This window comes from Leptonotus elevatus, chromosome 13 (assembly GCF_054856555.1).
Source record: "Leptonotus elevatus isolate MCC_2025b chromosome 13, RoL_Lele_1.0, whole genome shotgun sequence".
In the NCBI taxonomy this organism is placed as follows: Eukaryota; Metazoa; Chordata; class Actinopteri; order Syngnathiformes; family Syngnathidae; genus Leptonotus; species Leptonotus elevatus.
Window position 1 is genome coordinate 19287429 of NC_141251.1, and position 20072 is coordinate 19307500.

Here is a 20072-nt window from a genome sequence, read left to right on the forward strand (position 1 = left end):
CAATTCTTCCAAAAATAAGTTTCATACTGTTTATTGTCACTCCCAGTTGAAACTTACTGGCAAATTAAACTTTAAACAAATAGAGTTGCATGTGTTAAAAGTGACAACATAACTTTGTTTTATAAAAGTCCTCTCGCTCAAAGCTAACAAGATGTGAAACACCATAAATAACATTGATATAACAGTAGTTATAAACCACTTATATTTGAATACAAATGGTAGCATCGCATGCAGATAAACAGGCATATATTCTTTATCCTCTGCAAAGAACAACTATTATCAGTACAGCTCTTCTTTGTGTTACACTACAAAGTGTTTTATATTTGGGTGTTGGGCTGCCCCCTGGTGGCCAAGATGTACACTGCACACGCCAGAAAAAGATCCATTCAACTTTAAAAGATGACATCATGATGCAAAATCCGTTTCTTCGCATTGTGTTTATGCAATTGGCATATATGTTTTCATAAAAGAACAACTGTAGAGTGCTATTTTTCCTATAAAATAATTCACGCTACAAAAAAATATTCGTGGGACTGGATATTCCATATTTCCATTCATTTCAGTGGGGGGGGAAAAAAGAACATTTGAGCAAAAAAGTGTTTTGCGCAAAACCTGTAAATCACTGTATTTGTTTTCTTAATGTGCTCTAATAAAGATCCCAGTCTATAAAAAAATCATTGTAAGAATTAAATATTGTCAAGTGTCAAATATTCAAGTTTTTTTAAAGTCTCTTTTTCTCTTCATTATTTTGTTTATTATTATTATCTCTGTAAAGGCAGAGATTTTGACGGTGCTTAAGTGGATACATTTGTATTCTGTAGCTGAACCTAATGACGCGGCCGGCGAGGGTACGACATTTCGTACAACGGGAGCAACACAATTAAACACTGAGAGTCTAAATTGTGATACAGACAAAAAACAAAATACTTTTATTGTCATGTTATTGTCTCAACATATAAATCACATTCTGTTCATATAAAGAGACGTTCAATCAGTACCTGGCATTGCATCGACAACCACTCCGTGTTGTGTCCCGCATTTTCCACTAACATGCTATCTACACAGAAAAATAGTAACATTACACTTTGCTTACTTTTTTTTTTTTTTTTAATAGTTATTTTTAAAGCCCAATAGTTAAACTGGTGGACCACATTTCCTTTGAAAAAAACTGTGCAAGAATATATCTCCCTTTTTGTTTTTGAATAATTCAAAGGTATGATCCTTTTATCTCGTCAGAATAAAAAGGCCCTTGATGAAATGTAAGGAACTGATGTGACGCATTAAAAAAAAAGAAGTTTATTAGTTACAGTAGAAATGATAGTACCTAGTATCGGTAATCTACTGAAAACCTGGCAACAGTTACATGTTTACAGTTCACAGCTAAACAAGTGCAAAACAAACAAACATAAAAAGGGGTAAAAACATTTTTTTAAGTGGATTTTGGCACGAGAAAATACAGTTTGTGGGAAGGCCGTTCATAGTTCTTCGTCCCTCCTCAAAACAAAATTAAATAACAATGAAAACGTCACTAAAAGGATGATGAGTTCAGATATTACCCTGCAAAATGTTGCTTCATAGTGTCTCTTCTTTTCAGGAGAACATCGATAAGTGACTGACAAAGAACCACAGAAAGAAAAAAAAACATGCTAACATGACTGCCGGACCTTCCTAGGCATGTGACCTAGTGAAAATACATAGAATATAATCTTTTATATATAGATTTATATACTGTATATATATTTATATTTATATATTTGTCTGTGTGTGTCTGCATACTCTATGTTGTTAAATACATGTTAAAAAGAGAGAAGGATATAGTTACACAGTGGTCTGTCTAGCCCTGGAGTGCATTCTGTGGAGTTGAACCCGTTTGGATGCCACATCGGCCTCCTACCTTCTTAAAACAAACAAACAAAAATAATACAAGGTGGACATTGTCACGCACTTACATACTTGGGAAGGGGGGGTGGGGGGGCTGCTTGGAGATCAGTCGTCTTTTACAGAAGGCACTTTCCGAAAGGCCCATAATAAACGCTGGCACACACCCTGCTACTAGAAAGAGGACACAAATGCATAGAGCTAACGTGTGGATGCCGTCATCGCGGGCAGTGTGAGCGCAGCTACAGTACGTCATGACAACCACCATGACACTCGTTACAACAACTACTACAACAACAACAACAGCAGACTCAACACAAACAAAATCCATCATAGATGTCAGTCGGGTGCATAATTGTTAGGGGGAGGTCCATCAATGCAAACTACTACACGGACAAATTCTTACCAGATGAGTGTTAGGACCATGATGAAAAGTAAAAAAAAAGAGGTCATTTTACAATAATAAAGTCTAAATTTTATGAGAGTAAAGTCGTAATATTACGAGGTCATTTTACAAAAGTAAAGTTGCATTTATAAAAGAATAATGTCATAACATGAAGGAAAAAGTCATCATTAAAATAATTATTTTATGAGAGTTAAGCTGTAATTTTCCCAAAAAGTCACAATTAAATGAACATTAAATCATAACAGTACAAGAACATGGTTGATTTGCCACAATTAAATTTCAAATTTTGCAATACAGTGGTCCCTCACTAAACTTAATTAATTCATTAAATTGCTGATTTTTATTTGGGTCAATTTATGCTGCTATTTTTTATCTTTTTTTTGTAAAATTTGAGTAAATCCAACAATCTATTACATTTTTTTTAAACTCATTTGCTCCCAAAAACGTATAAATAATTTATATTTTATATATTACCATGCTCACAAAGATGTACCGATAAGCTTAAAAAAATTTTTTTTTATTTTGATGCAGCTTCAGAACTGAAGAGAATGCCTCAGCCTCAGAACTGAAGAGAATGCTTGAAGCAATGTAAGTTATTACAAAAACGGCCAGCAGGTGGCAGCAGAGATCAACAAGGGCCATGTTGCAAAAAGCTCTTTTCCCCTCAGTTCTAAACAGATTAATGAATAATGATGACATTTAGCTATATTCTAATGCAAATTGCTGCAAAACAGATAGAAATGTACTTCTTTTGACACTAATCTTTCTTTTGGTAGGTTCCATTTTTTTTATAGCAATAGAACACAACATTCTGTGGGCCTTGTAAAATCTGTCAAAATCTAGTAAAACAGCCGGGAGTGTAGGGGGTTGTTTCAGTGAAAATGGCTGGGAGTTAATGAGTTAGACAAAATATAGAATATTTGGTAAATTGAGAAACACGTTCCATGGTAAGTTTTAAAAAATGTGGACATTTTTCTTTTAATTCTTCTTAGCAAGTCAGTGTCCCATCAGTGGTGAGCTATTTTTAGGACAGACCAGTTACCTTTACATGCTGGCACCTACACTGTAAGGCCAATGTATGTTTCATTAACCCCCTCCCCCCCTCCTCCATGCACTGCAGGAGACATAGAATAAACAAGTTAATAGAAGGGAATGAACTTCAAAGAGGATTCTTGTTTACGCAAAAAAGAGCAAGAAACATGGTATTAGCGGTTAATGAAGAAAGAAAAAATAATATCTTTTTTTAACAAACTACGGAAATTCACCTATTGCGGGTGGAACGCGTCACCCGTGGAAAGTGAGGGAACACTGTACTCATCATTTTACAAGAATAAAATCTCAATTAAAAAAAATATATATACATTAAGACAGCAGTTCAGGATTAAAAAAATATATATGTTGGTATTTTCTTGTAATTTCACTCCTCCTCCACCCCCTTTTCATTGTGGCCCTAACACTCCACTGTGAACATCATTAGCGTGACGGTTTTGCGTACACAACAGAGGGCATCGAGGCAGTTTAGGGTCACTGGAGTCAATAGTGAAAACAAACACACACGCAAGCACGCGCACACACATTCAGCGCACACACATATATACACCACTAAGGAGTCCTTCAGGGAAGACTGAATGAGCTTGAAGGTGGAGAGCCAGTGCTACGTGCCTGCTCTGGAGTACTTCGAGAAAATCAAGAAAAAAATAGATATCAATAATTTACAACTTAGAATTTTACAACCATTGTATGTTGTGAGGAGGGTTTCATGAATGAGTGTTGAAGATGAGAGCTCTCTTTGCCCGCTTAAAGGCAGCCCAGCGGAGTCCACAGGACTTTACTTTGTTCTTGATCCACTATAGTCATGATCTGAGTGCAAATGTACGGGAGGGAGCCGCCTTGGACGATACCTGCGATGGAGACGTATTACATTAAACATACTGAAGCAATGTGTACACACACACGCGCACCCCCGCCCCCCACACACAAAGTCTTTGTATCATCGTGGGCATATCTCATTGACATGATGCATTTCCTAGCCCCTTCCCCTAACCCCAACCATCAAAAATTATTGCCTATCCCAATTCCTTACCCTAACCTCAACCATAACCAAATTAAAACCTAAACTCTAAAACCAAGTCTTGACCCTCAGAAAGAGGTCTGAACTTGTGGGGACCACCAAAATGTCCCTACAATTTCAAGTTGGTCCCCACAATGGTAGTTAAACCTGGACAAAAGCGCACACACACACACACCTGTGAAGAACTTGCTGTAGTCCTGCTCGATCTTCTGTGCACTTTCAAACTGCTCCTTGGAATGTTTTTGAGACACTTTGTCTCGCAGATAAACAGGATCCTTCTGCTCCCTGGGAACAAAGGTGGACACGTTAGTTACAACACCGTAATGGAGCTATAGGGTTAAACTGTTTATCACCATTTCAGTTTTCCTGATTTAATTTGGAATTTATCAAGAAGCTCCCTGACTAAATTTATTAGTAGATCATTCAAAATCAGTGGAGTTCTAGAAACAGTCATGCTGAATTGGAATCTTGAGCAGTGTGCCCAGCAAATCAGTGACAATCTCAACGGGTTTCAGAATGGGCTGAGATGTGACAGGTAACCTTCTGCCCTGGTAAGACCCAGAGCATGATTGTGTCCCACAAAAAAACATCTGCAGACCAACCTCCATCCCCAGGTAATATTTCAAAATACTGCACTTGAGGAGTCAGAAAACATCACCCTCCTCAGGGTGACCCAAAACAACACTATGAGTTGGGTGCCCCATGCTGTCGAAAAAGCAAAAAGTGCTGCACGTTTGCTGGGCATGCTGTACAGAAGCAGAAGCTCCATCTCTGCGGAAAGTCTTTCCCATCTGTACAGATCATGCATCAGAAGTACCTTTGAATATGCTTCCCCTGTGTGATATGGAGCACCAGCCTATGTCCTAAAATCCTTCGACCGGCTACAGGACAAGTGTCAAAGAATGTTCCCAAACCATCCTGTGGAACCGCTCTCTGTATGCCGAAATATAGCTGGTCTCTCTGTAGTCCACCAGGCGTTCCATGGGCACTGTCCTCCTGCAGCTTGTCAGACTGTTTTGTCATGGGGACTCTATATCATCAGGCGCAAAACGTCTCGCACAGCCCACCAGAGCAGGAACTTTGTCCCTTACTATACGCGACTACGGAACAATCTCCCAAGCAACATCGTGGAGACCGAAAACCCTGCAAAGTTCCGTTCCCTTGCCACAAGCCCATTATTTGTCAAATTTCTAGTGAGCTCCACCTTAGATAGATTTGATGTATTCAAAGTGTAGCTTCTAGCCATAAGGGGGGGGGGAATACAACAGAGTCAGCAATTTTTATTGTTATGGTGTCTGCACTTACTTGATCTGCTTGGCATTTTTGTAGCGGACAAAGACAACGATGGGATAAATGTGAACACTGTGGAGCCTCTCGATAGCATGTGGCGCAATGTCTAGCAAACAGTGACAACCCTGCAATGGAAAACAAGCAACAAAATCCGTCATAAGCCAGAGGGGATACAAAAAAAAAAAGATTTGCCGATCGCAGACGTCTTTACTGATGTCTGATAAGAAGTACGAAAAATCCTCATCACTAGAGATTAAGAAGAGACATAGGCAGAGTTATCATTTTGGATTAAATGGGGCAAATACCTTATCTGTTATTTCCTTTATGGATGCAACCGTGGTCACATCAAAATGGCCGCTGCGCCGCTTGTAGTCGATGAAGAGGCAGTCTTTGACGCCTCGCTCGATGGCTTGTTGGGACGCCTTCATCACCTCTGCAGACAAAAGATAAACACATTTGCTCAATTTAATGTGTCTATATTGTCTATTACAGTGTTTTCCAATATTTTAGCCAAGAAAATATCATAAAAAAGTGGATCATAAACAGGTTAATGATCTTCTTTTATAGCAAGTGTTTTTTTTCTTAAATTAATTTGATAACAGTAATTATGCTATCAGACTAATGTTATGTATCTTGTGCAATCTAGTGGAAGAGCATTTCATTGTTCTGGAACATTCCATTTGTATGTCCACTATGCTGCCCTCCCATTATACATCTAATTGAAAAAAATTAATAAAAAATCAACACAGACATTTGACTTCACCTAGCAAACATCTGAAGAACTTCCCCGGAGATTCCTTGACAAGCATCTCCTTGACGGCGTCCGTTAGTGGGCCGAGGACCAGCACAGGTCTGGGAGAGGCGCACTCCACCTTCTGGACCCTCTGGTAGGCCAGACTAACACAGTCTATAACACAAAAACAACACGTTATAATGACATCATCACGTGGGACTGCTAAGGTTCCGACAGTGTTGGCGTGCGCGCTCGCCTTCCAGGAAGGGAATGGAGTCGGTGCTGATGGCGTCAAGAGCCACCGTCTCCTTGCTGTCTTTGGAGCTGCTGCGCTTGTGCTTCTGCTTCCTCCTGAAGAAGGAGCGGCGGGCGGCAGCTGAAAGAGTCTTGCCGGATTCTTCCTTCATCTCGGTCATGCTGTGTCGCCGGTAGAACTCTTGGTCCATCCTGGAACATCGGAACTTGGGTTAATTGCTATTGTAGTCTGCAACAAAAACTCGAAAGCATAGTGAGCATCTTCCAGCAGTTTATGAAACTGACGGGTTAGTCCATTGTCGTTTCTTCTACTAACCTTTTATGTAAGCACTGTACAAATGACACAACGGCATTTCAAATTTTTGTTAATCAATTATTTATTATTATTATTAAATTACTTAGAATAGTGTTTAATTTTTTTTATTTTTTTACCCCCCTTGTGGAATTTCAGTTAAGTGGATAAAACTGATGCTTTATTAAAAAAAAAATTATGAATAAAGAAGGAGCCTACAGAATATACATGGACATTAAAAAAATAGGGGGTGTTTTGTATTAGAATTTTTTTTAATAGAATGTTTTCTCACAAAAACATTTTATGTTTTGCCAAAAAATAACATTTAAATGAATTGAAATGATTGCTAAACATTTTGAAAATGTTTTTTTTTTGATTATTTACTCAAAGTATTTATTTAAAATTGTCAAAACTAGTAAATTGTACATTTAACCACAAAATGTCATAAATATTTTTTCAAATGAATAACATTAAATGATATATTCAGTAACATTGCTTTATATTTTGTCAAATATTGCATTGTGTATTTAAGAACAAAATATTTTTATATTAGATCACAAAAAGAACATTAAATGAGTTACGTAAAAATGCATGCATTTTGTCCCAAAAGGACCAAATGTATATGTCACAAAAATAGTATAAATTTTGCCCTCATTTTAAAGAAGCAGAGATGGCTTTAGTATTCAGAAAGAAAAACAATAGGGTTTTTAAAAATGAACATTAAAATGTCAGTTTTCTACTAATTGCAAAGCATTCCTATTGAAAACGTAAAAAAACAAAATTCCTGGTCTACTTTGGATACAGCAATGTAAACAGAAAAAAACATTTACATTGGATGCACAATTTTCTGCCAATGTGACTTCAGTGTAAGCATTGTGAAATGCATTAATTGATTGAGGATGCATGTACACACAAAAACAAAACAAAAAACTAAAGCAGTGAAGTAGAATTGAGCACAACGGCCTACAGCATAAATGCGGCCATTGACACGATATTGATATGCTATTGCCCCACCCCAAGGCAAAAATAAATAAATAAATGTGTGTTTGTATTAAGCGTGAGGTGCATTGTATTCTGCACCCACATGTATTTGCTGGGGACCTGCCCCCTCTGGATCTGCTGTGCGTTCTCGTCCAGCTGCCAGGCCATCCACGTCCCGAAGCTGCCCTTTGGTAACGACTCGTCCACGTACAGGATGTCGTCCTTCTTGAACGTCAGGTCCCCCTCGGCCTCGCCCATGCGGTCATAAAGTGCTCTGTGACGGGGGCAGAGGCGGATATATGGCGAGTTATGATAAGGATGGTGGAAAGGTGAGGCGAGGCGAACGTAAAGTTGATGAGAACGGCAGATGCGACGCCACGGTTTGGCGGCAGAACAAGATAGGGAAGTATGAGTTTATCTGCACACACCGTAGGCTTCATTTCCCCAGCAGCCTATCTTTGACAGCCAGGCTGACTGAGTGTATTTACTGCACATGACATCACCACCATACTTGCCTATATGGCAAGTGACTGCAGCTGCTGCTGTGACGCTGCTTCCCTCCTACCGCTCCTCCACAGAACACTCAATACAAAAAAAATAAAAAAATAAAAAAATACAATACAACGTGACAATTTCTAAGCTTCATTTTCCATTCAGACTCATATGGGAAAATTGGTTTCTAAGTTTCACCAAATCCTACTAGCATCCCAGAGGGTGTCCCAGACAGTGTACATTTTAGTAAGGACCTGGAAAAGCCTAAGCACCAACTTAAAAAGGATGTTGGTGGTGGAGCGCGTGCAGAGAGTAGAGATGAGGTAACCCAAATTGGACATTTAGAATCACAGAGAGGATCTGAGACATAATTGGTTAGATGAGAAAGATCCCTGCTTGTCCAAGGGCCGCTCCGGTGGCTGCTCTATTAATAGCAATGTGGACACACACGAGGATGCTTGGGGAAATTAATGTGGTCTTTTTAAAATGAGCATGTGCGTAACGTGCGCTTATGTGTGTACCTAATATAAAAGCCATCTCCCGGAACGTCTTTGAGCACATTGAAGTCATCCGCTCGATGCTGCACCTTGAACGTGACAGTCTCTGCCGGCTTCAACATCTCCACATAGACTTCTTCTGCTGTCTTGTTCTTCATATTCACCAAGTTATACTGCAAAATTAGCCCAGGACAAGATAAGAGCATTGTTATTAGCGGTGGTGTGCACTTATCTGATAAATCATTTGCTCCATCTTACATGGGCCACATGAACTTTCAGCTGAATTACAAAGACGGCATATTGATTTGGGCTGCCAGCAGGGAAGAGAGCAAACAGGAGGGAAGATTGAAGGACGGAAAGGGTGACAGAGCTGCATGCTAATTCCATGAAACGGTTCCTTCCCTAGACGGAGAGGGTGTGCCAGGAACGCTTCATTACAGGGTGTCTGCAGCGATCAGCAAATCTAATTGAATGCTTTTTAATGCTGTTTTTAAAGTAACTTAAAACTAATTTATTGCCCTTGTCATACTGCATATATACACACACACGCACACTTATACATACACAAATGCACATACTGTTTATATATTAGGGCTGTCAGTCAATTACAATTTTAAATTGCAATTAATTGCATGACTTCCATTAACTTGTGATTAATCACAAATTAATCTTACGTATCATATTAAATTAGAGTTGTCAAACGATTCAATTTTTTAATCAGATTAATCACATTTTAGAATTCTGATTAATCGCGATTAATCGCCTAATAAAAAATGTTTTTTTATCAAAATGTTCCCCCCGCCAAATTTGAAGAGCACCAGTGACATGTTAATTATTTTTGACAGTTAATATTATGAGGACGTCTTCAATATTTTGACCTTTTTTGTAGGGATGTAACGATAACGGCAATATCATGATATCGCAATATTAAAACTGCCACAATATATCGTCGTCGTCATGTCACGATATTAAAAGCAGCACATCTGTTAAAAAGTCGGGTTGATTTCCATTTGTGCAGTTCTAGCACCCTCTGGTGCCTAGTTTTTTAGTGCAGTTTGAGTTTAATTTTCACAAGGCATCTTTTGGCCCTTCTATGTTTAAAATCCACGCTAATAGTCAGATGAAGGGGAACGTAATATGCTTGTGAACAGAGTCAATATGTGGAGGAACTCAATGTCTGCTTGCATTAGTAAGTGCCTCAATATATATATGATATTGATATATTTTTATATATAATATTTATAATATTTTTAATTGCTGTAATGTAAAAAAAGCACAATATTGTGGGGGTTTTTGTACAAGCTTTTTTTTTTACAATATTGTGACCTTTTTTTGTATCGCCAACCTTCCCACAATATCATGATAATTATCGTATCGTGACCTTCATATTGTAATAATATTGTATTGTGATGTTTGGATATCGTTACATCCCTAATTGTAAGTAATTCATAATTATTTGAAGCTAAAAGAAAGTATACTGAACAGTTAAAAGGAGTGTGAAACATTAAGTCAGATTTGTTTTGTGGTAATTTCTTTCATTAGTGTTTCATTTTGGACATTGGTGACAGGAACAGTACATTTTCAAAGCAAGCAACTCTTGGACTACAGGCCATTTTGTTCACTAGTTACCAGTCCCCACAAATACTTTTTTTTTAATGACATTTATTATTGCTAAAGTGTGTTACCGTGACTCCGTTGCACAACGTTACTTGTGAAATTAAGTATGAATGAACAATGACTTCAATCAATTGCATTTAAAATTTGAATGCCTCTCGTCATCATATGTAATGCTTTTTAATGCCATTTAAGGCCTACATTTTCGCACACAAAAATATTTAATGAGACTTTTAATGTTTTTAATGACCCGCAAAAACCTATTATTATGATTTGGTATTTTACACGCATGTAATTCGCCCAAGTGAAATAAGAGAATGCTGACAGAGAAGATCAATGGAGCATAATAAGCAGTTAAAAAAAGAAAGGAGCCTATTTGATCTGTGCTTGACTCCAAAGTAATGACTACATTTGTGGAATGCCAGGAGACAAATTCTTTCAAGATATTTCCACCACAGCTATTTATGATCTGCTGTTGGAAATCTACACTAGACGTGATTGTCATTCAGCTTGTTTAAACTCCCTCAGAATTCCAATACTTCCACATCTGGTTGCATGTGGCACGTGCAATTAAGTTTTTACAGGTGCAAACCGTTGGTAAATCAAACCCTAAAAATGTGTAACATCTGAGAAATCCAGCTATACCTCCAAAATGAGGTCACCAGGACGCAGGCCGTCAGCCCCTCTGGCAGGACTGTCCTCGTCCAGACTATCTATGTAGACGCCCCGCAGGTTCCCTCCGCATAGCGTGATTCCCACCTCTACCCCAGGCCGGTGAACCGTCACCAGCCGCGGCTCGCCCGCCTTTTTGTTGCCATCAGAGTGCATTCTGGGAGACAACAAGGACAGATAGTGTCGTGGTGTGACCATAGATAGTTTTGCTCTTTAGTCCTTTGTACACACAAGAGAGGTTGTATTGACCTGATATAGTTTCGCGGGCTGGTGGTGGGCGTGGTTTGTTTGGAGGATGGCGTGAGCGTGCCCTCGTCCTGTTCGCTGAGCGTATCAATGGCGGAGTTTTCCGGGGTGGCGGCGCCGCTCCCCTGCGGTGTGGACTGGGTACTGACTGGCTCGAGGCGAGAACTGCAAACAAGTATAGAAGCAGGCACAAACTATAGTCCATGAATTTAGAGTTTTCATTAGCTGTAAAATGACAATCATAATCATCCAAAATAATTTTAAATGTATTTCTTTGAGTTTTACTTTAATTGAACTGAAATTGGTTATTTATTGCAGTTATTTAAATTGATTTTTTTTAATGTGGCTTCTCCCAGCAAATTACCTAATAGTTTATGAAAGGTAAATCAAACATATATAAAATATAAGCATATAAATGATTTACTGTATATATTTTTTAAATAATTCATAATATTAAATACATTGATACGTATTAAATCAAAATTTTAAAGTTATAAGACTTTTTAAGTACTAAGTAGACAATTCCTGCTTCAAAGCCTTCCTCAGGGTCACTGTGGTAACTTAAAAACTTGAAACCTGCCTTGGCTGTATAAAAATTAAAGCTAAAACTTTTGGGGGAGTCGGAATTGAGCTCAAACTCTGTCAGAGGACAAGAGTGTTACCTGGATCGGGAGTGGTTGCCCAGCTGGTACATGTGCGGGTTGTACTGGGCCATGATGGTGATGGTGTCGCATTGCTGGCCAATGATGAGGCGAGCCTGCTGCTCCGTAGCATTTCGCAAGTTGATGCCATTGAACTGAAAAAGGAAGACGGGTTGAATTAGGTCCAAACGACCCACATCTTACAGGCATATCATGAGGTACACAAGGGCAATCGGACAACTAAGCTATTTGTGTTCTTGCCTCCAATAACTGGTCTCCGTACTCCAGTCCTGCCTGGTGGGCGATGCTACCTCCAGTAACTTTAGAGACAAAGATACCGCCGTTCTCCCCACTTACTATGGAGATGCCCAGAGGCTCGGCACCTTTGTGTACGATAACGTTGCGGGGTTCCTCAAGATAAGGCCTGCATATAAAGAGCAAAGTTTCTCAATTTCTCAATGATTTGTTTAGGTGTCTCGTAAAGTGAATGCCACTATTTGAGGAAAATTGCCTGTTTTCTTAACACGTGATTGTCAGTTTCCATTTAGTCACCATGAGGTATCCAAAAAGCTTAGAGAATGGTGTGTGTGTGTGTGTGTGTGTGTGTGTGTGTGTGTGTGTGTGTGTGTGTGTGTGTGTGTGTGTGTGTGTGTGTGTGTGTGTGTGTGTGTGTGTGTGTGTGTGTGTGTGTGTGTGTGTGTGTGTAATCCCTACATATGAAGCGGGATTGACATGAACTTTGTTTGTCTTCATGACAAGTCGGCATTGGTCATGACAATTCCATGAAGGAAGATCAGAGGGATGGATTAGCAGCCAGAGACGAGGGCCAAACAGTGGCGTACAAACATTGCCAAGCCCAAAAGCTCGAGGTTGAGTAATACTAATAATGCCGTTGCGCAACATACACACTGCAGACTGCAGGATTGCTAGGCTTCCAGCCAATATACACACATGCGTATTGACCGTGTGGACGTCACATGCAATATCTAAGAGGGATTTCCCCCATGTGGGGTGGGACAAGTGCAGAAAGGACAAATGTATAATAATATACAGTGGTGCCTTGAATTATGATCTTAGTTTGTTACGTGACCACACTAACAACTCAAAACACTCAAATCTCAACTACTCTTTTCCCTAATGAAATTAATGGAAACGCAATTACCGGTAGTCTGCTCCAGTGCCATAAATGAGAAAAAAAAACAGTACTCACATTATTATTAAGGATGTCCCGATCCCGATCACGTGATCGGAAATCGGGCCTGATCTCGCCATTTTCATCTGATCGGAATCGGGCGAAAAAAGAAAAGATAAAAAAATTTTTTTTTTAATTTTATCATTATTACTTTCTGAAGGGCTACAAAGCATCAAAAGAACACAGATATTGCCCAAAAAAATAAAAAATGTTTTATACTATTCAATGTTGCAACAAAGCCGGAAAGCGTGGAAGTAAACACAGCAAATGGGTGAAGCTAGCATTATGTAACAATGCTAATGTCTGCAGTATGGAAATATTTGTGTTATGTGGAAAGTAGCGACAAAAAGGATTGAAATGTTTTACTTGGTTAGTTGGTTTAAATCACTGCTTCACACCCCCCCCCCCCCAAAAAGAGACAATTTGGGTGCACTTATCTTTTGTCTCTAATACATTGCTGAAGTAACGGATTGGTACTCTGCATCGTCAGATCCTCAAAATCAAGTGACTCGGACTCTGGCACAATAAAATGTGATCGGGACATTCCTAATTATTATACTATATACATTCATGACATAATTCAATAGAATGTAAATAATTAAGTAGTACATCACGATAATTCAACGGGCATTGTGCTGCTCATTTTGGTTTGCACACCTGAGCAATGTCATTTTCAGTCGACAGCAAGTGGCAAAATAGCTTCATCCAAAAGATGGATTAAAAAATGGGTTGACTTTGCTGCTTAACTCATATTCCACAAATGTAATATTAATCAGAATGCCGTATTTAGACTAGTGAGTGCACATACAACATTTTACTTTAAAGAAAATGTTTGACTTGACTTCCCCTTCAAGTCTGCCCACTTAAGTCGAGGTACCACTGTATATTCGAACCATATGTAGAAACAAGGGCGCTCCTCTTGTGGTGTTCCAATGCAGCATGCAAACGACTAGCAACTAAACAAAATTCAAGCGTTTTCTCTGGGGTAAAATGCACCACAACATCTACTTTTGCATTCCACATGGCGCATAGGATTTTCTGCCTCTGTCCGTGGCATCTGCCTAACAGCAGATAAGCAGGTGAACGACGGGGGCTCGGGTACAAGGAACGGGGTGGTAGATTGGGAGGCGGTCGTTGCCTGGCATTGCAAGGCCGGCAGCGCCCTGAGGCAGAACGAACCTGAGGCTCCTGAGAGAGGAGAACCTCGGCCTTGCGGCAAGAGGTATCCTTAGAAAAGATCGGTTACGGTAAAGAGATCTGGAAAGGGGAGGTTGGGCGGAGAAACGGGAGGCAGATAAGAGAGGAGGACACACATACATCATAGTGAGACAGTAACACACGTGTGATCACTGAAGGCTGCTGTCGTGCCAAACGAGACAAACAATGTTGAAGGACAGAAGAGAAGCAAGTGATAAGCACAGGAGACAGCCTTTCTTGATGTCACTGAGGGGCCGCAGTAGCTCTGACAGTGATGGACTTGTTGCTTTGCAACACCTTTGGAGTCTTCAAGGAGCATCTCTGAGGCAAGCGTTTGAGATGATCCTTATTATCACCATCTCCATCACTCACCCTGCTACATCACTTTTACTCAGTGCAGTCCCACAAGAGACAACGCTCTAATCAACTTGTCAGCAGAGTCAAAAATATCAAGAAGCATCAGCGTAACGCAGACTTGCCACCCAGACAGGAAATGACAGACGCGCATCTTCGTACCTGTCCTTCCTGCGGTCGCCGACCGGCACCGGGCTGACCGAGATGCGAGGCAAGGTGGAAATGGAACCTTGCGATTGGTTGCTGGCGAAGGACGACGTCTCCAGGTTGAGCGGCGACTGCGGCGGTGTGATGAGGCTGGGGCTGCTGCACTCTGAATGCGAGAGGGAGCCTGCATGGAAAACCACTTGGGTGAGAGAAGGAAATGGAACATTTACACCTTGCATGCAGACACTGCACAATACAGCGAAGTGTGAGCACAGTTGTCATGTCACGCCAACCTAGAGTCACAGGATTTTTTGTAAATTTAATCTAACACCATTTCCAAAAGAAAATTAACAGTAAGATATTGCTCCAACATTACCAAGACAACCAAACCCAGTGATCTTGAGGCCATCTCAGCTGACTTTGGGTGAGACGTGGTGTACAACTCGGACTGTTCGCCAGCCAATCACAGGACACATTGACAGACAACAAGCATTCAAACCGAATGATAAATTAGAGTTTTCAACATGCATGTTTTTGGAGTGTGGAAGGAGAAGGAGGACCCAAGAAAAACTCAAGCACAGTGAGAACATATAAACTGTACACAGGAATAGATTGGCTGGGATTCCAACCCGGGAAATCTCAAATGTGAGGCAGACATGCTCACCACTACGCACTATGCTACCATGTTTTTATTACCATGCTGAAAATTAAGTTAGCAAGCAAAAACACAAACGGCTTAAACTTACATTATGTTTGATAGACAATTAGCAGCGGTAAAGGGAGATAATGTTTCAGAAAGGAAATAATTGTTATATGTATACTTAATTTATGACAGATTAGTAAACCCCAAAAATGTATTTACAATATGTTGCACCAGTCTAAACACGGCATTTTGATTAATTAATTGATTGATTTTGATTGCGGTTGTGGAATGTGAGTTGAGCAGGAAAATCTAACAGTTTTTATCCATCTCAGGGGGCGGCCATTTTGCCACTTGCTGTCAACTGAAATTGACATCATAGTTGCTCATGGCTCAGGGAACGACCAATCATGGCTCAGCTTCAGAAAAGAGGTGAGCCATGATTGTTTGTTACCTGAGCAAATGTGATGTCATTTTCAGTCAACGGAGTGGCAAAATGGCCGCCCCTTGAGATGTAACATTAACACCTGCGGCTTACAGTCGGGTGCGGCTTATATGTGTAACAAACTCGAGTATTCCCCAAATTTAGCTAGCGCGGCTTATAGTCAGGTGCGCCTTAAAGTCCAGACATTACTGTAATTCAAATTCCACAATCACAATATTAATCAGAATACCGAGTTTAGACTGTGATGCTGCATAGAACATATTTTTGTCAAGAACATTTTGGGGTTTTACTTGCCCTGTAAAATCTGTGGCAAAAGGTTACACCTGTTCTTGTTTAACCCATTAAGGCCGGGAGCGCGGATATGTCATTTTGTTTTGTTTTGCCCAATTCTTGGTTTCTTAGCCGATTAAATGAATCAGAATATGCACGAGAGGGTGACGTGGGCCTCATAGCATGTCCTGGAATTTTATTTGAGCGTTTATGGTTGATGCAGATTCTAGTTATTAAATAAATGACGCTATTGACGACGGCGCAGGAGGAATTCGAATCAGTGTAACGAGCCAACAGTGACATATTGTTAAGAAATATGTTTGTAGACAATGAGGACATTTTGACGGCTTTGCAACAGAATGGATGACGAATAATTACCACAACACCCCCCGAGGTTATTACAACTGCGCTCCAGTGTTGAAGGTAAATATATTTGGAGTTATATACCCGCAAACATTTGTTTGTTGATTTAAAAAATATATATATTGAAGGTTTATAATAATAAATTTAGGTTTGTGTGAACGCCACAGGTGTAAGCTCTGAAATTTTTGGGGAATTGGGGAATCTGCTTCAGGAGATATCAATGATTTTTAATATTGTTGAATTTCCTGGAAAACTTTAGGTTTTCGGGGGGTGACTTAAAAGTCACCCTTAGGTTTTAGAGGCATGTTTTGCCAGGCGCTTAAGGCCTTAGTGGGTTAAAGAGAATGCATTTTTATTTGAAGCTATTTTAATACTTGATTGGGCCATACCTCTATCTGAGCCCAGCATAGAGCGAGGATAGCGAGGAGTAGAAGGAATCTTGATCCTCTCCGCCCGGTATTGGACATTATTAGAAGAACCTGCAGTCAAATTGAGACGGCAGAGGAATGAATGGGGGTAATGTCCAAAAACAGAGCGTGACAGGGGAGTGAGTGACTTTCACGTGTACGTGCGTGCGTGCGTGCCAGACTGACCGAGTCGTGCGCTGGAGGGCAGTGAGTGTGTACCGTGTGACGCTCGGCTGCTGCGTGACGACAAGGATTCGGCATAGTCACCGCCCCGCTTCTGCTGGCTGAGATCCAGGCTCAAGCGACCCTGATGTTGAGGGCTAGCAAAGGAAGAGGGTGAATCAAGCCTTCGGAAATGAAATTATGCATACAATGCTCATACAATTCTATGAATATGCAAGATATTTCACAGTTAATTAAATTGATGGGCTGACCTGAACCGCCACTGTTAAACATTAAAGCGAACCAACACTAATTGGATTTAATTATATGCTTTTGCCCGTTAGGGAACAGACTCATTTAAAACCATTAGTCATCAGGAGAAGCCAAAAAAAGAATCACTGAGAAGAAGACTTGCCTTGCTCTAAAGAGTTTTTTTAAACACAATAACTGTGTCTTAATTCAATGGCTGTTTTTGAAGGCCGGTGACATCATAAGGGCAAGTGACGATTGACCACTAATAAGGCCTTGTTTTCCTTGTTTTTCAACCATCCTTTGCCAATACACGATTGCTTATCTACACTCCAGACCACAAAAATAAAAATGTGGACCAATTCTGACTTCCCCGACATCAGGGTTGACAAACTCATTTTAATTCAGGGGCCACTTTCACCCAGATTTGATCTCAAGTGGGCCAGAAGAGTACATTTGTGGTCTAATAAACTATAATAGAGACAGATCAAAATATTTATTGCTTTTTTGGTGCTAATAATTACACATATATTCTTTATTTTTATCTTGCTGCAGAGCAATCTTGACAGAACTAGCGCAAAATGTTTGCATCAAATCGTGAGTAATAGCTAAATTCCGAAATGTAATTTAACTAATTCACTCCCGGCCAATTTTTTTTACTGAAGCCACCCCCTTCGCCCCCGGCTGTTTTACTGGATTTTGACTGATTTTGCAAAGTCCACAGAATATTCTGTTCTATTGCTACAAAAACATGGACCCCCCACCAAAAGAAATATTATTTTCTTTCATCAGGAAAAAAAAATTATATTTGTATCTGTTTCCGTTTTGCAGCAATTAGCATTAGAATATAGCCAAGTTTCATCATTATTCACAAACCTGTTGAAAACACTGGCAAAAGAGCTTGTTTCAACATGGCATCTCTTGTACTCTGCTGCCACACCGTTTTTTGTAATAACTACCATTCTTTAAGCGACCTCTTCATGTCAGAAGCTGTATCAAAGCCTTCTGTATGCTCTAGCATAAAACAAAACAAAACGTATAAATACATTTTTGGGAGTGAAGGACAAAGTAGGAAAACATTTATTTATACATTTTTGGGTTTGAATAAGTTAAGTGGTCGTCAGTGTGACCTCTGGCAGAAAAAAATAGCAAGATTATATGTGGTGGCACACAAAATTTATTGGCTGAGCGCGGTTGTACATGGGAATAGAGGAGCCGCGAGATAATTCCACATCACTGAATCCATGGTTCGGAAGAGGAAGAAGCAAGAAAACGAAGTTGGGGCTTGCCATCATTCCGGGAAGATTAACGAAGGAACTCCAACTGGTCATTGAAACTGGGCTTTGAAAGTAAAGCTGCGAGAAGCATTGGAGCGATCAATGAGAGAAGGTGAACACACACCACCAAAACAAACTGGGAGGCAGCGCCGGCTGGACAAGGTATGCCACAGTATGTGAATGTCTGGGTTAAAGTGTCTGATGTTTTTCATTGTTTTGCTTTCTTCTCTGTAAAGTAAGCATTATTAATTTCGGCCAGAATTATCCCATAATATTTTTTCTTTAACCACCGCAAAGCACTTTGTGTACTTTATGCTCGCAGTTTGTGCTTTGGGTATTCACGTCCGATACGTCCCGATCCAGTTTTTTTCACTTATAATCCGGTATGACAGCCTTATTTTATTTGTATTATTATTTTAATATCAAATAAGGGCAAAAAATATGGAGTCACTGAATAATGTCACAATAACATTGCAATACACAACAACCCCCCTCCACAACCCTCAACGGAATCCACCCACCCAAGTATATTTCAAATCTGTGGGAAACACCGATATCACTGTTTTTATTTGCTTTCCATTTTTAACTTGTTGAGAGTGAGCAGTCTGGAAGTCGTAGGAAACATTTAAATATGATGCCATAAGTGGAAGCTTTGGCTTGAACATGCTAATGTTACACCTTCAAAAACTACAATAGCATAATAATTATGTTAAAACATGCAACAAATGCCAATAGATAGACATGGGGATTTAATGGTAATGGCAAATTTTCTTCCATTTAGGATGATGCTACAGTTTAAGATGGGATGCGACCCCTGAATTTGGGAGACAGAAACAGGAAGAGGAGATCACCTGGTGGGCGCGTGCTGGTGACAGATCTGGGAGGCGACTGACGGACAGTTGCTGGTATGAACGCGATGGCTGCGCACCGTGTACACGGGATTCCTCATCACGGCTGTAACAGCGGGGCATGGAGACAGACCCCTGTGGGCCGAATCTGACAAGAGAACAGATGCCGTGTCAAGAAGAGGAAAGAGGTGGGGGGCTGAGTGAGGTCGCCTGATGGTGATGTGAGGTGAGAGATGAAGTGTTTGAGAGACTCACTGGGAGGGAGGCTGCCGTTGTAGACGGTGGGCACAAAGCCGACGCTGTGCCTATGGGAGCGGCTGGGGGAGGAGCGCAGCATGTCCCGTGGCTCCGGTGAATGCTCGTCATTAGAGTAGCTCTGTTGACAGATGACACGAAGCGGTTAGCGTTTTGCTTTTTAGGATAGAAAACACCATTAAGCATTGGGAAGAAGCA

The 20072-nt window shown here is 40.2% G+C and overlaps 1 protein-coding gene across 5 annotated transcripts in view; it reads right to left on the reverse strand.

The window, feature by feature from the left end:
- Positions 1 to 900: 900 nt before the first annotated feature.
- LOC147164127 (disks large homolog 5-like) overlaps positions 901 to 20072 on the reverse strand; it is a 51256-nt gene continuing 32084 nt past the window's right edge. Inside the window, exons 17-34 of one of the 5 annotated variants that reach the window (XM_086092701.1) lie at positions 19875 to 19995; positions 19623 to 19767; positions 17303 to 17403; positions 17066 to 17155; positions 14974 to 15124; positions 14440 to 14517; positions 12330 to 12492; positions 12090 to 12223; positions 11431 to 11592; positions 11155 to 11338; positions 8920 to 9068; positions 8010 to 8180; positions 6635 to 6825; positions 6409 to 6552; positions 5951 to 6078; positions 5661 to 5770; positions 4531 to 4640; positions 901 to 4185 (exon numbers count right to left, since the gene is read on the reverse strand). In XM_086092701.1, coding sequence (XP_085948827.1) covers positions 4082 to 4185; positions 4531 to 4640; positions 5661 to 5770; positions 5951 to 6078; positions 6409 to 6552; positions 6635 to 6825; positions 8010 to 8180; positions 8920 to 9068; positions 11155 to 11338; positions 11431 to 11592; positions 12090 to 12223; positions 12330 to 12492; positions 14440 to 14517; positions 14974 to 15124; positions 17066 to 17155; positions 17303 to 17403; positions 19623 to 19767; positions 19875 to 19995 — 2436 coding nt within the window. In that variant the 3' untranslated portion in view covers positions 901 to 4081. Of the gene's footprint in view, positions 4186 to 4530; positions 4641 to 5660; positions 5771 to 5950; positions 6079 to 6408; positions 6553 to 6634; positions 6826 to 8009; positions 8181 to 8919; positions 9069 to 11154; positions 11339 to 11430; positions 11593 to 12089; positions 12224 to 12329; positions 12493 to 14439; positions 14518 to 14973; positions 15143 to 17065; positions 17156 to 17269; positions 17404 to 19622; positions 19768 to 19874; positions 19996 to 20072 lie in introns of all 5 variants that reach the window. The other 4 variants (XM_086092699.1, XM_086092698.1, XM_086092697.1 and 1 more) reach the window with 4 other exon arrangements.